This window comes from Prionailurus viverrinus, chromosome E3 (assembly GCF_022837055.1).
Source record: "Prionailurus viverrinus isolate Anna chromosome E3, UM_Priviv_1.0, whole genome shotgun sequence".
In the NCBI taxonomy this organism is placed as follows: domain Eukaryota; kingdom Metazoa; phylum Chordata; class Mammalia; order Carnivora; family Felidae; genus Prionailurus; species Prionailurus viverrinus.
In genome coordinates, this window is record NC_062576.1 from 9,501,292 (window position 1) to 9,516,734 (window position 15,443).

Below are 15,443 nucleotides of genomic sequence, written 5' to 3' on the forward strand. Positions count from 1 at the left end.
GGGGGGGGGGGGCGCTTTGTCCCCCTGTTGGCTCAAAGAATGAAGTTGGACTGGGGGCAAGGGACAAGACTATCGGAAAGCGCCTCTAGCTAGGAGTCAGACCGGGTTTGCTGACCTTGAAAAACCATAGCACCTTTGGAGCGTCCGTTGTTTCTCTTACAAGAACGAGCACGTTCAAGTAGATCTCTAAAGGTCCTTCTGGGGGTATCATTTGGGAGAAGCACAGACCTGAGTTTGAATCTGGCTCCCTTCTGGGCCTCGGGCAAATTACAGAACTTCTGAGCTTTGGGAGTGGGGGGGGGGGGGGGGTGTGTGTGGGTGTGAATGAAAACTGGGTCACGTGCCTGGTTTGGTAACTCCATTAGTTTCCCAGTATTGTTGGAGATGTCATGAAGTCTTAGATGAGGTGGTTCTTTGCACTTAAAGGTGTTGGTAAGTAAAACTGTCTTGTGGTTTTAGCCCCTCTGAGGTGGCCAGCAGCCTTAGTTGGTGTGGGCTGAGCTCTCAGTAGCCCACTGTCGGCTGATGGCAGCTGTCAGAGTGTGGCCACCATGAGAATTGCATCCCTGGGTGTGTGGGGTGTGTCCTGCCTTGATCACTGTGGGGAGGGATATTTGTCTGTAGGAAGGAAGAATGCCAGGACAAAGGCTTTCCTCATCAGGTTGGGTTTGCTCCAGGAAAGAGGTGGAGGGTTGTGGGTTTTTTGTTGTTGTTGTTGTTTTAACTTTTTGAGTAATCAGAATTCACATTTTAGGAATAACAATTTGTGTGACCGAGTTTTTGCCACGTGCTGGATGAATTCACCCATGTTGGCTCGTTTGTCACTCAGAACCACCCTGAGAGTGCCCCTGCAGGCATAGCTGTGGAAATAGAAGTGGCTGCCGTGCCCAAGTTCCCAAGATGTCACAGCCCCAGTCCTGGGCCCTCCTGAACTTGGCCTACAAACACCAGGCTGCTTTTGTTCAGCCAGGAAGACTAAGAAACTGAGCGTCAGCCAGCATCAGCACATGGTGATTGAGCTCTTTCAGTGCAGGAGATACTGAGGGTATAGACCATCAGACGACATTTTGCCAATAGGACAGTAGAGGTGTGGGCATCATCACAGCAGTCAAACTGGGTTAAGTAAAGTAACAGGCTCACCAAGGCTCATCAGAAAGAAGGGTTAGCTCCTGGAAGGTGCTGCCATTATACTCCTATTTCTTCCGTGTAACTTCCCATTATGAGTGCCTGGAATTTGCTCAGAGTACTTGGACGAACACTTAAATTTCTCTTGAGCTAGGACGCTGTCTGTTGCTGCATTTCTATCCAGTTTCGAAGAATATCAAAAACCAGATATTAAAAATAACTCATTTGTTCAATAAAAACCCATGACATGTTAAGTAATAACTTCAAGAACAGTAATTGTGTGCCCCGCTTCCTCCCCCGCCCCCCCCCACCAAAAACAAGAGCATTGTTGTTGTTTTTTAAATTTTTTTATTTTTTTAACATTTTTTATTTTTGAGACAGAGACAAAGCATGAACGGGTGAGGGTCAGAGAGAGGGAGACACAGAATCTGAAACAGGCTCCATGCTCTGAGCTGTCAGCACAGAGCCCGACGCGGGGCTCGAACTCACGGACCACGAGATCATGACCCGAGCCGAAGTCGGCCGCTTAACCGACTGAGCCACCCAGGCGCCCCAAAAGAGCATTGTTTTTACAGTTTTCCTGATCTCTTAGTAGAGGTCAGCTGGACTCTCTATACCTGCTCCTGCACTCGATATGTTGTGATGTTTTTTTGAGCTGAAGTATTTGGAAAGGGAAAAAAAAAAAAGGAGAAGTAGTTGGAAATGGATGGCCTTGAAGAGGTCAGGAACTGAAGGATGCCCCATGTTAGGCACCAATGATCCAGTCCTCTTCCTCAGTGCACTCCAGAGTGTTAAAAATAACATTGTGTGAAGCAATTAAATAATGGTGATGGGTAGGGGTAGGAGAGCAATTAGGAAGAGTGGATCCACTCTACTTGGGTCGTCCCTGTAAAGCAGAATTCTCCATTCCAAGGCTGGGGCGGAAGGGCTGTCAAACGAGATTTAGTGGCAGGGCACTTGAGTGTAGCAAGCGAGTTGCTGTTCGGTGCCAGTGCAGTTTTCCCGCACTCTATTTATGTGTAATTACCACACGCGTTGGCCTCTGCGCTGGTCAGCTGAGACTGCGTGTTGACTAACGCTGGCTGATCAGAGTGGCTGAGAGTGGCGGTCCCCTCCTGGGTGTACAGTTCTCTGAGCGTGGAAAAACAGCCTGCCGAAAACTAGCTGGGTAACACTTGTCTAATTCTCGGAGTTGACAGTAAGCGGTAACCCAGCCTAATCAGAACACTACAGTGTGGTATACCAGCTTGCTCATTAGTCTGCTGGTTTGAATTTTACAGTTCTGGTATGGATTGGGATAAATGGTCCAATGGGAACGGCCACAAACCCTGCCTCCAATGAACCAGATATCTGTGGTCAGTGAGAGAGGGGGTGGGGGCAAGAGTGGCTGGGTCAAGGTGACAAGAGCCTTCAGTACCAGGTCAAGTTTGTTGGTATCTTGTGTTTGTACTTCATCCACACCTGGCAAGACAGACAGGTCAGGATTTCCCACTTTAAGTAGTACTCTGAGGTGGCATTCAATTATCCACCTGCAGGAGAGGAAAGTCAGGAATTTGGGGAACATTAGCTGGTTTGGGGGGTTTTATATCAGTAGGTAGTGCAGGCACATGAAAGTACACCAGGGTGTAGTCTAAAACAGGCTTTTGTATTGTCTTTGAGCTAAGACTGGTTTTCCATTTTAAAAGGGTTGTAAAAAAAGTGCAAAGGAACAGTATATTGCCCACGAAACTTAAAATGTTTACCATCTGGCCAGCAGTTGGGTGGCCCCTAGTTTATCAATAACTCACTCTCCCACACCCTTTTCCCAGCCATCCGTTTCCTCCTCTTAGAGGTAAACCCCTGTTCTCTATTCTTAACCTGGCTCAGTTTGAGACAGTAGAGTTGACTCTGGCTTTGAGATGGAAGGATTTCTGCTTCCGAGCAGTGACTGTTGGTCCAAAGAAGGTTTTGCCTTGTGATTTTAAATACGGTTAATTGAAATTTGGTGATCTCATTGAGTACTTCTTACTTGGATACTTTAACCGTGTTTAGGGGCACCTGAGTGGCTCAGTCGGTTAAGCATCCAACTCTTGATTTCGGCTGGGTCCTGATCACAGGGTTTGTGAGTTTGAGCCCCACGTCAGGCTCCACACTAATAGCGTGGGGCCTGCCTGGGATTCTCTCCCTCTCTGCCCCTCCTCTGATCATGCCCTCTCTCATTCTCTCCCCAAATAAGTTTGGGGGGGGGGATTACTCTAAAGATATAACTCCATTTAAATGGAGGTGGTGTTGGGTGGGGCACTGAACCTCCAGCATTTTGAGAAATTTCAGACAAAAAAGCTGAAAAGAATGGTATAACCAAATACCCACTGCTTAGTACGGTAGTTAGCATTTTGTCATCTTTGCTTTATATTTCTCTGTATCTTGTGGAACTTTGAGAGTAATGACATTTACTCCCTATATTCATATTTCTCTCAAATATCAGGACATGCTCTCACATGACTACCCCCATTGTCATCACACCTAAGGAAATCAATAATTGCTAATGTCACCCCATATTCAGGTTTCCTTAAGTTATCCCCACAATGCCTTCCCCACCACCAGCTCGGATCTAATTAATTCATTAACTGGATTTCATTATTAGGTTTCTTTAGCCTTTATCCCTTCTACCTCTTTTAGGATAATGACTTTTTCAAGAAACCAGGCATCTTCACAAGATGGGTCTTTTTTAGAGATTTCATTTAAGTAATCTCTACACCCAATGTGGGATTTCAACTTACCACTCCCAACATCGGAGCCAGTCAGGTGCCCCTCAAGAGATGGTCTTATGGAATGTCCCACATTGCAGGTTTGTCCAGTTTCCTCCTGTGTCCTTTAACTTGTTCCCAGCCCTGTGTGGGCACTTGCCTTGCACAAGGGTTTTGCTTTGCCCCTCTGTCCAGTCTTCAATGGTTTACGTGAAATTAAATGGGAGCCTCATAGTGCTCTACTGAGAATCAGGTGATCTTAAGCAGTAGCCAGCACCAGGGCCTGTCCCCTGAGCCTACTGGACAGGCTAGAGGGAGTGCCTGCTGCCCAAGGGAACCTGAGTCTTCTAGGCTAGGATGTTTTGCCTCCTTTCAGCCCTCTCGTCTCCCCCAGATGGAGAAAGTCTTATGTAGGCACCCAGTCTCACTTTGACTTCGCAAGCCAGCACACGTGCACCCCACAGGGTGAGTCCTGGCGGTCTGCAGTTCTCCCCCTCTGCCTGGGGAAGGTGGCAAAACAGTGTCGCCCACCACGTTCCCAGGAGTTCTCAGGAACAGGCAGGCATGTCTGAGAGGCTGTCTTCATACTGAATGAATGTACATTAGGAGAATAAATCTAGACTCGTTTTAAACCAACCTTGGTATAAACTGGTTCTTCCCACAATGATGGACAAGTTCCCCTACTTACTGACTCTTAGGGACCAGGAAGAGACCTCAAACCCTTCCTTCTACCTCTTAGGCGCTAAGTCCAGATTTTAGGGATGGGGTTTTGATAGCTGGTGGGTTCCTTAAAGCCTAGTGGGATTCTGGGTTCCATAAGGTTATCAAAGCATATTGCCTTCCAAAAGTCCTTGCCTCCCCAAATATGGAAGTATAAGGTCATCATGGTTTACAGGGTTTTTGCCTTCTCCATTTGCAAACTGCTTAGTCTTAAAAACAGTCTAATTTTTAGGCTTTGCACCCAGTGTGGGACTTGAACTCAGAATCCTGAGGTCAAGACCTGTGCTGAGATCAAGAGTTGGACGCTTAAACCGACTGAACCACCCAGGTGCCCCTGAAAACATTTCTTTTGGGGAATGTTGTGGTCCCTCAGTGATGAGTTCCAAGAGGCAGGGCATTGGATTGTAGGCAGACTGAGAGTGAAACATATTCTCTTGCCCTAAATTTGAAGATCGCATTGAAAATAGAGACGAGAGATGTAGGAGATAATGGCTGGGTAGCCGGGTATAAAGGACGAGCAGCTTTTATGGCTGACTCATTTGGGGGCGAGTCCCTTCCCATGCGGTCTCCCTAAATTCTGTCCAGATCTCCAACATCAAACCATCTACTACATCCCACTGCTGGGCAAAAGCAAAAGGAGCAATAATAATTGCTCCCCCAAGTATTCTTTAGCCTGGTGGGGACAGGGCCAAAATAAGCCCGCATAGCGGAAGTAAAACAAAACAAAACAAAACAACCACCTTGGCCCATCCCTCACGGCTTCCCCCCAGAATTGACCAGCGACGAGCGTTTAGGCCGCTCTCGCACCATTACTTTGGGGTGCTGAATGGTTTGCTGGGCCCGAGACTCGGGGCGCGCGCGGCAGCGGGTTGGGGGGGTGGTTCGGCATCCACCTGGGCCCGGCCCCGCCTAAGCGCTGTCCCCAACTGGGCCCCGCCCGGCTCTGCAGCAGGTCCGCGTCTACGGAGCCCCACCCTCCCCGGGATTCCGCCAGGATCCCCCCGGGTTCTGCTTCTTGCAAGCCTCTGCGACACCGAGGCTGGACCCAGACCTCTGGGCCGCCTCGGCGCCAACCCACGTAGGAGCTCCATCCTCCGGCTTCTCGGGTCGCCTCCCATCCCAGACACCTGGGCCCGCCAGGCCTCAGTTCTGCGCGGGCACACGGGCGAGGCCGCGTGAGTAAGCCGCACAGCCCCGCGCGCTCCCCGCAGGTGCTCGGTCCCGCCGCGGGACTAAGAACGAGCCCGCGCGCGCCATCAAGAACTGGGGTGGGGAGGGGGAGGGCGTCTGACCAGCAGGAATCGCGAAGGTTCCAGGACCAGCCAGATACCCGGATGTGAGCTGGGCGGGACACGGCCCGCCTTCCAATCTCCGGCAGTGGCGAAAGCCAATCACGGGCCGGTCTGTCCCGCTCCTCCAATGGTCGGCCTGTTGCTAGCCCCGCTCCCCGAGCTGCCCCCGCAGCTGCCCAGGTCCGATTCGCTCCCGACCCGGCGCCCCTCCCACTCGGTCCTCCCTCTTCCGCCCTCCCCCAGCCCGCCTCCACTCTCCTCGTGCGCGGTCGTCACCCAGAGAGCAGCCGGGCCTGGGCTGTGCGGGGCGTTCTGAGCCCGTGTAGGCGATTGGCCACGTCTCCGGGCCCTGTCCATTGCCGCGGTCGGTGGAGGGAGCGCGTTGGAGGGGACAGGGCCTCAGGCGTCAGCTTTCCCCCTGACCCCGTGCCTGCCCCTCAGTTTGTGAACGGCCGGCACGACCGCAGATGCCCTGTGCGGGTTTGCGGTGCTCTTACCTCCGCAGCCGTCATCCGGCGCCGGCCCCAGCGGGCACGTTTCCCGCAGATTGCGGAGGAGGAAGCCGGGCTCGGCACAGCCTGCTCGACCCGCACAGCTGAAGAGGGCTCATGGCTGGTGGCGACTTGGGTCTGGCACATGCTGGCCCCGTGGCCCCGTAACCTGGCGTCCGGATGCAACGAAGCCCCCCCCCCCCCCCCGCCTGTCTTTGGCGGTCAAGGCTTCTCCAGCCTCACCTGCCGCCCGCCTCACGTCACAGCCTCGTCCTCCTTCGGCCAGTGCTTGTTCCACCCCTGAAAAAGCCCTTTCTTCCCCGACGCCTTTGAAGAGAGACTCCCGACTTGGAACTGCGTGGTGGCCGCCCAGGGCCAGCCCCAGAATCGGACGTTGGAAAGGTTCAGGAGGGCACGCACCCCAGTCTCCGCCCCAAACATCTCCCCAGGCAAAGAGCTAATTCAGCCTGAGGGCCCGGGAGGGGAGACGGCTGGGTCCTGGCTACGGTTCTCGAAGGTGAAATTTCTGTTGTCGCTCAGCCATGTCTGTCGTGTTCCAAACGGAAGGGCTGTGTCAGTGGCAGAAAGCTTAGGAGTCCGGGCTTTGAATGCCCACCCTACCCCGTCCTAGCTGTGTGGTGTAATCTCTCAAGTCCCTTAGCCTTTCAGGCCGACAGTTTCCCGATCTGTAAAATGGGACTAATACAGTCTACCTCATAAAAATGCCTAGTGTGGCTGGGTGTCCAAGACTTGTATTTGTCCGTGTAGTCGGCTTCACTCTGCAGAGGAAGAAACCAAGACTTTGTAACTTGCCCGAGTTCCCACAGTTAGTATGTGGGCCCAATGAGGGCTTGACCCAGGCAGTTTTGACCCAAGAGGCAGAAGTCGTAACCACAATCCTCTGCTGCCTCTCAGTGGCATAGGGTTGCTCCGAGGATTTCCTAAGCTAAGCGGTGATTGACAGCTAGCAGGTGCCCAGTGCTTGCCAATTGTGATAAGAGAAATGGTGGCGAGTATCTATGCAGCAGGGCAGAGAAGGGGCCTCCAGGCCTTGGCTGCCAGACCCTGCAAAGGCAGAGAAAGGGGTGGCTGGGGGTGAGCTGGGTCCTCCAGACCCGAGCTTCTAGGAGGCTTGAGGGCTCTCAGAGACTGAGGCCCAGGGCAGAGAACAGGGCCAAAGGTACGGAAGGCGCGGAGCTGAGGGTGCCCGTCCCCTGCCCCATTTCTGCTCTGGGCCTGGCAGGACCTAGAACGAGGGCAGAGACTCCTGAGGGTTCTGGGGTAGGCCATGTTGGCTCTCTGGGAGAGCACCAGGGGGCAGTCCTTGACTGTCCTCTTTGGGCCTGGAGGAGGGGAGGGTGAGGACGCCCAGCCCCAGAAGGTCCGGCAGGGGGCAGTCAGAGCCTGCCTTGCTTGGCACTTGGCTCCGTCCCCCCTCCCAGGTGGGGCCTAGGCTGGGCTTCCTTTCTGGAATTGGCCAGTACCACCAGCCCAAGGCCCCAGCTGGCAGGCCTGCAGCATGCTTGGTGGGGATTGGTTTCTCCTCCTCCACAACCTCTCTTCTACCCAGGAGGCTCCAGGACCCCTGCTGAAAGATTGGCCTGTGGGGCCACTCTTAGGGTTCAAGGCTTCCAGGCTGCTCAGGCCTAGAGAAGGGGTTTTCAGCAGGCCCACTGAGGGGATTGTAAAAAAAGGTAGCTTACCCACCAGGGCTCAGAGAGAGATGGGGGTGGAGTTCAGATGGGGAGGGGCTCAGAATGGAAGGGGGCATGATGAAGTGAGAAAGTACAGCGATGGAGGGTGGGGGTGCAGTGAAAATGGAAGAACTCTGAGAAAAGGGGGGGGAGGTTTGGAGAAGGGGGTTGGGGGTGGGGAGGGATGCAGTGAGGGGTGGGTCTGAGTAAGGGGGGTGCAGTGAGAGAGACAAGGAAGGGCAGCAGAAGGTCAGAAGGGTCTGGGAGAGGGTGGGAGAATTCAGAGAGAGGGGGGGCTTAGGGGAGAGGGCTCACTGACCTCTCTGGTCATTCATTCACCTAAGTAAGTCCTCAATGCCCCTGTCCCATTGCCAGCCTGAATGAACACTCAGACTCAGCCATCCTGGAGGGACTTTCAGAAAACCTTTCAACCTATCTTGTGGAGGGGAAGGATGTGAGAAGGGAAGGGTTAGCCAGACCTGCCCTGGCGTCAGGGCCAAGACTGAAGGAAGGCCTTCCTTCCCCATGCCAGGCCTTGTTGGTCCTGCAGAGAGCTGTCCTTATATCCTTGGGCGCCCCTGGGACTTTGGCCTTCCTACCATTGTTAGGAGACCCTGGGCAGCTGCCAATCTTCACGATTCTCCCTTGATGCCCGTTCTGCATAGGGCTGACAACACTGACAACCCAAGGCAGGAGGGGCCTCAGAGGTCACCCAGACTCTCAAAATGGAAACTGAGCCCAGAGTAGGGTGGGCCCCAGACCATATCTCCAACAGGGACAGAGCTGGCCTCAGCCCAGTGCTTTTTCCTGAACACAACTGCTTATGCCACCTCGATCCATTTTGTTTTTAAGTTTTATTTATTTAATCTCTACACCCAACTCAGGGCTCAAACTCACAGCCCCGAGATCAAGAGTCGCATGTTCCCTGGACTGAGCCAGCCAGGCGCCCCTAATCCATTCTTTAATCCAAGCCTTCCTAGTAAGTTCTGCCCTGCTTGGCCCAGGGGAAGGGGCGGGGGTAGACTTTCTTCCTCTGAGGCAGCCCCCTGGACCACTGGTGCCACATCTTGATCCAATTACTGCCACCATAGTCCGGACAGGGTGGTTATACCAGGCTGGTAGGTGTGCAAGGCTGGAAGGAAGGGTGGCAGGGGCCAATATGCTACAGAGACTCCTTCCAGGGCTGGTGGGTTTCCCCAGGGTCCCCAGATGTGACCTTTTCTCTCTGGGTGTTGGGAGCCCTGGCTGGGCACTTGACTTTCCTTTGCCCTCAGTCTGCCCCTCGGAAGAGAAGGAGGTGGCTGGCTGGCCAGGGCTCTTCTGCCCTCCATGCTCCTACATGAAACAATCCAGCGGTTCTGTTACTGATCTGAAGCTGTCCCTTCTTCACCAAGCCTGGGATTCCTGGCATTTTTCACGCTGCCAGCTCTCCCAGCACAAGGAATGGTTGGCAGAACTGTCTCGTGAGAAGCCCATGAGAACATGGCTCATCCTTGGGATACAGAGTGAGATGCACGCAGTGAAATCCAAAGTCACCTGGCCAGGTGGAAGAAGGGAGGACCCAGAGCCCTTAGCTAAGAGGGTTGTGCTGGGGATGGAGATGTTTCCTGCTCACGTGTGGGTCTCCCTTCGTGCAACCCTATGCCCCTCAGGACTGGCACACAGGGGCATTGTCTGGTGGACAGACAGTACATATTTTGGGGTGGGGGGCCACTTTCCTGGGAGGGCAGCATGGGAGGGGGAGTGGGGCTTAGCCCCCATTTCACTGGGTCTGAGCTGCCAGGCCCAGTGCCAGATTCTGGCTAAGAGCAGCCTAGGCTTGCCCTCACCTATGCAGCTTCCTCCCTGCTTTGGTCCTGAGCTGGCAGCTCACTGCTGCTGTGCAAGTCTGGGCCAGAGGCCAAGCCCTGAGCTCCAGAGCTGTCTCAGATCCCCAGGTCCCACCAATTGCATGGGGTGGTGGGGCAGGGTAGGGAGGTGTAGGGGAGTCCAAGTAAAGTGAGCCGATAGGACCCTGACCAGCCTGAGCCCTGCCCTGTCTTAGGCTCTGCCAGGAGACTTTGGGTGGCTGCCAACAGACCAGGGGGTCCGGGGTCTCTATCAACCATGGGCCAGGCTCTGGTCCTGCCTTCTTTCTCTGCCTGGTTGCCCCTTCCCCATCACACAGGTGCTCTGACCATGCCCTTTGGACCCAGCACTAGGGTCCTCTGCAGCCATTCTTTGGGCTTTTGCTTCCCACCCCAACCTCTCCATGGAGAAGTCTGTGCCTGGCAAACCCTGAGTCGATTTTGTAGCAAGGAAGATGATGCTATCTGGAAACAATTCATTCCCCAGCAGCAGAGGTCTGGGGGTCTGCCTGGACTTACGGAAACTGGGATCAGCAACCTGGGCAGGAAGCCACAAGAGTCAATGGCTCAGAGCCTCAGCGGATCCCTTTCTTCCCTGCCCCCCACATCCCCACACTGCAGTCTGTTACCCCACACCACGGAGCTTACTGCTGCCACATCCTGACATCTGTCCTCCTTTCCCTCTCACCCTGGCGGGACCCATGCCCACTACACCTCAGCAGCACACTGTCCCCTGCCTTTTGACTGGTTCCTGCCAACCACTCTCCTCTAAGATCTGGACCCTTTTTCCTAAAGCAGGAATGCTTAGGGAACGCCTGGGTGGCTCAGTCTGTTAAGCGTCTGACTCTTGATCTCAGCTCTGATCATGATCTCAGTTTGTGAGATCGAACCCCATGTCCGCCTCTGTGCTGACAGCACGGAACCTGCTTGGGATTCTCTCTCTCTCTTCTTCTGCCCCCACCCTGCTCTCTCTCTCTGTCAAAATAAATAAAATAAACTTTAAATAAATAAAGCAGGATGCTTAAACCTCTCCACTATGGTCGCTTACACTTAGCGTGGCCTTCAGGGCCCTCTGAGATGGGCCCCACTCACCTCCCTCACTTGCCCTCTTGCTCTCCTTCCTCCAGCCTGACCTTGCCAGTTTGCCACCCCTGGCCTATGTGATTCCCCCTTGCCTATCCAAGGGTCACTTCTGGAAATCCCTTTTTCCTACTCCACTAAGACCCCACAGGATGTCCTGCCCCCCCACCCCCCACCCCATCTCTAATGGTATAATACTGCTTGTCACTGGGAGGTTTCCTCCATTTGGTCCCTTGAGCAGAGACTCAGACTGACTGGCTGGGTCCTATGCCCAGAGGCAGTGCCAACAGGGATGGCACATTTCACAACTGGGAGGGAGAGAGAAAAGGAGAGACCCAGGGATTGGCCTGGAACTGAGGATGGCTTGTGCACTCCACAGATCCTAGGGAGGCTGGAGCTGGTGAGAGGTGGCCACGGGGACTTGAGGTCCTCATCAGTCTGGAGCACAGAGCATTGCCTCTCAGGCACCCTTCTGCTGAGCAGAGGGGCCCTATTGCTAGTATTCATTGAATCAAGGCCAATGTCTGGAGTCTGCAGACCTGAAGGACATCAGAGGCTTTTAGAGAGGGTCCAACTGAAAATCAGGGAAAGGCCTGGAGAAGCTTGGAAATGCTCCTGGACCACAGCAGGCGTCCCAGTGCCCAGTGCCAGCCTGTCCAGGTGGAAACCCGCAGACATGAGCCAGCCAGTCTACCCAGGGGTGCTGGCCCAGACCCCATATCTGAGTGGTGGTGCTCTGGGCATAGGGCCAGCCCAGCCTCAGACTCCCCTCTTGTCTCTGCCCCATGGTGGCCCAGGCAGGCTACAGTTTTCCTTGTCTTCTGCTTCATTTCCTCTGAAAACTGGGGCCTGTTTCCTTTGCAGGAACTGAATCCCTTCCCGCCCACCTACCCTGTGCCCAGCTGTGTCCCAAGTGATGGCCTGAACCCTCAAGACCTCAAAGCTGCTGCCCTTGGACTCACTCCTGTGGTAGGCACTGACAGTCCCCTGAGCACTGACCTCTACCTGCCCCAGGCCATGGCCTTGGACGCTAGGATCCCTCAGCCCCCTCGAGCAGCCCTGGCCCCTAGGCTCACTGCATCCCCCCTTCTGCTGTGGCCCCACTGAGCCTCTTTCGGTTGTACTTCAAGCTTGAAGCGTGGGACACTTCCATATGCCCTCCTCCTCTCCAGCCTTCCTGTCTGAGCTAATCTGCCCTCCCCTGCCTATGGCCACACTGATGTCCCTCCCCCCCTCCAGGACTAGCCGTGTGGACCCGGGCAAGTCCATTCACTTCTTTGAGGCTCGAGGCGCCCAGGTGGAAGGCAGGACCAGCCACACCTCTTGACGCGAGGATTACCTTGTCAAAGCTTGGCACCAGCTTTCCCACACTTCCAGTTCGCTGGCAGCCTTGCTCCCACTCTGACAAGACGTGAGGAGGCAGCCACACCCCTGGAGGCCAGGGCCATCCTGCTGCCAGCCAGAAGGGAGCTGGCGAGCAGAGTGAGGGCGAGCCCTGGACGGGCTGATTCAGTTGGGACCACAGGAATGTGGACACGTCCAGGAGACACCTGAGATGCGGCATGTGTGTTGTCAGGGAGGAGGACGGCAGATTGAGGAGATAGGAGCTCAAGAAATGAATAGTGGTAGGGCTGGGTAGATGGGGCAGTGCCCTGGCCAACAGGCCCAGACCTGTGCTGCCAGCCGGGCCAGCACAATCCTCGTTCCATGTGTTTATTTATTTCCCTTGTTGGCTGCCCTCCAGGTCCAGCGAGACCTTCGAAGCCAGGGACCTGCTTTGGCCTCCTGCCTGCTCCAGATTGTGGTACCCCAACGGGGAGCCCCGCACCAAGCAGTGGCAATTAAGGAGCCGAGCAGTGTTGAGGGTAACGCACTCGTGTGTATGTGTGCACGTGGCTGCTCTCACAGACCCCGGGCAAGTCGGGCTGTGGGCTTAGAATGTCACGGTGTCTTGCCGCAGCTTCAGGCTCCGTGACCTTGTAGGTGGAGATGGTGTGGGATCTCTCAAGTTCTCAGAGACTTCACCCTGGGCTCCCAAACCCCCATCTGCTCTGTTCCTCTCCCAGATCCCTCCGAACCCTTCTTGGGCCAGGTGAGATGAGAGGGTGGTGGGTAGGACGAGGGCCAGGGAGAGGACCCAGGCAGGTGTGACTCTTCCTACCTGGGCTTGTCAAGGCAGGCCCTTCCTGGAGTGCACGTCTTCCCTGTCAGGGTCTTTGCCTCTTTTCCATCAAAGCCTGGGCCGCACTGCCCTCACCCTCTGCGGAGCGCCCTTGACCCGAGAGCCCAGGCCTGCTTCCTGCATGCGTGGACACTGGGGGATGGAAACTTCGACAAGGTCAACCTCCTCTCAGAAAGTCACCTGGAGTGCTATACCTCCCATACCTTCTACAGGGTCCTGCCCCTCCCGGGGAGAATAGTGAAGTCTCACTGAAGTCAGCAAACTGAAAATCAGGGAAAGGCCTGGAGGAGCTTGGATCTGAGGCAGAGGCAGAGGCAGAGGCTGGCAGTTGCTTCAAACTTTATTTGAGAAAAACAGAAGGTTAACGTATCAAAAGAGCATACAGGTTGGTGGGTGGGGATGGTCAGTGATGGCTACTGAGGCAAGGGGCAGTAGACAGCAGGGCTAAGGTCTTTACTTGGCTGCAGGCTGCTCCGACTTCCCAGCTTCTGGGCCCCCAAGCTGGGCACGTGCCTCGAAGGTGACAGGAATAGTGATTTCTGCCGACTGTGTGGCTGGCTTGGGCATGGGGGCCTCCACGGTGAGCGTGCCCTCAGGGGACAGGGAGGAGGAGACCAGAGTGGGGTCCACACCAGGGGGCAGCCTAGACAGACAGAGGAGGAAGACAAGAGTTACACCCCCATGCCTCACTGCCCCCTCCGCCCCGCACCCCTCTTCCCGCCCCCCTCAATCTGGGGCCAAGACTCACGTGTATTTGCGAGTGAAGCACCGGGAGATGTAGCCGTGCTCATCCTGACGCTCTTCGTGCTTGCCTAGGGGGAAAGGGGTGGGGAGGGGAGAAGGAGGTCAGAAGCTGCGGGGAGGGGCCCGCCCAAATCCACACATGCCCCAGTGAGTGGCCAGACTAAGCCCGAGGCCCCTCAGAAGCTTCTGGAAAGTTGGGTTCAAAGTAAGGTGGGGCAGGGCGCCGCGCCAAGGAAGCGCACACGCCCCCTCTGCGGACCCGGGCTTAGGGCAAGCAGCAGGGCCGGCGCCAGTCCCCTCTGCCCGGGCCTGCGGATGGCCCCGAGGAGATCTGGTCATTTGGGGGCGGGGCTGGAGGTCTCCTCCGGAAGGAGCCATTTCTTCCCTCAAATAGAGCACTTTTCGGGCCAGAAGGGCCCTGAGGAAGCACACGCAGTCCCCTTTCCAGAGACGGAGCCAGAGCCTGGGGGCAGGGTGAGTCCCAAGTCTTCCGGGTCCCTTGGTGGAGTTTCCCTGCCCAGTTCCCCCGCGCCCACGGCTCAACCTCCCACTTCGCCCGCTTGGTCCCTGCAGGGCCGGGGGCTCACCGGTGATCTCCACCACGCCGTCCTTGGTCTTGACCGTCAGCTCCTCGGGGGCGAAGTGGTTGACGTCCAGGGACACGCGCCAGCGGTCGGCCGTCTGCCGGATCTCCGAGACGCCGCTGCTGAGCTGCCGGCTGAGCGCGCGGCTGTAGGCGGGCGCGGCCACCGCGGCGGGGCCCTCGACCGCGGGCAGCGGGCGCACGTAGCCCGGCCAGCCGCTGTGGCCGAACCACTGCGCCCACTCCTCGGGCAGCCGGGGCAGCCCGAAGGCCTGGTCGAAGAGGCGGCTGTGGGCCGGGTACCAGTCGCGGAAAGGGTCCCAGCTGGGGCTCCGCAGGAGCGAGAAGGGCACTCGGCGCTCGGTCATGTTGGCTCTGCTCCGCGCGTCTGGCTGAGGCTTGGAGAGAGAAGTGCGGAGCGGCGGCCCCGCAGCGCTTTTATGCGTCTCCAGCCGGGTATTTTTAGCAGGCGGTGTTTCAGGTCTCTATTAAAGGCAATGACGGGCTGGGGGCAGCCCCTCCCCCTGCATTCCTCCCCTGCACTCGGGGCAGGGGCGGGCCGAGGAAGGCCCTGCCCACATCTGGAACCTTCTCTTGTTTGAGAAAACAAATGACTGGAGCACCGGTGCTGGTGCAGTGCCCGCTGCTGGACACTCGCAGGCCTGGACGGTAAAGCGCTGGGTGGCGCGGCTGGTGGTCAGTCCTATCCCTTTGCCCTGGAGGACAAAGCCCAGAGAGGCTGGGCTACTTGTCCCAGGCCACGGGTATCTGGAAGTGGCAGAGCCGGGATTTGAACCACAAGGTGTCTATGAAATAATGTCTTTAAAAGCAGCGTGGTGTCGTCGATGAGAGTGTGGGCTCTGGAGCCAGGCTGTCTGACCTCACATCCTGGTTCTGCCACTAACTGGGTGGACGTGCCCAAGTCAGACTCTGTGCCTCAGTTTCTCTATCTGGAAAAT

At 55.9% G+C, this 15,443-nt stretch overlaps 1 protein-coding gene and 1 long non-coding RNA gene across 2 annotated transcripts; one reads left to right on the forward strand and one right to left on the reverse strand.

Annotated features, from left to right (window-relative positions):
• The first annotated feature begins 5,121 nt into the window (after window positions 1–5,121).
• Window positions 5,122–13,415, forward strand: LOC125154337 (uncharacterized). The gene is made up of 3 exons (XR_007147768.1): window positions 5,122–6,871; window positions 11,840–11,944; window positions 12,215–13,415. It is a non-coding gene; the product is annotated as an uncharacterized LOC125154337 (long non-coding RNA).
• Window positions 13,416–13,479: 64 nt separating this feature from the next.
• Window positions 13,480–14,990, reverse strand: HSPB1 (heat shock protein family B (small) member 1). Its single transcript, XM_047838504.1, has 3 exons — window positions 14,489–14,990; window positions 13,906–13,969; window positions 13,480–13,800 (listed from the first exon to the last, which is right to left on the reverse strand). Exons 1-3 carry the CDS (start codon window positions 14,850–14,852, stop codon window positions 13,611–13,613), a joined length of 618 nt encoding a protein of 205 aa, XP_047694460.1. The 5' UTR covers window positions 14,853–14,990; the 3' UTR covers window positions 13,480–13,610.
• Between the last annotated feature and the right edge of the window lie 453 nt (window positions 14,991–15,443).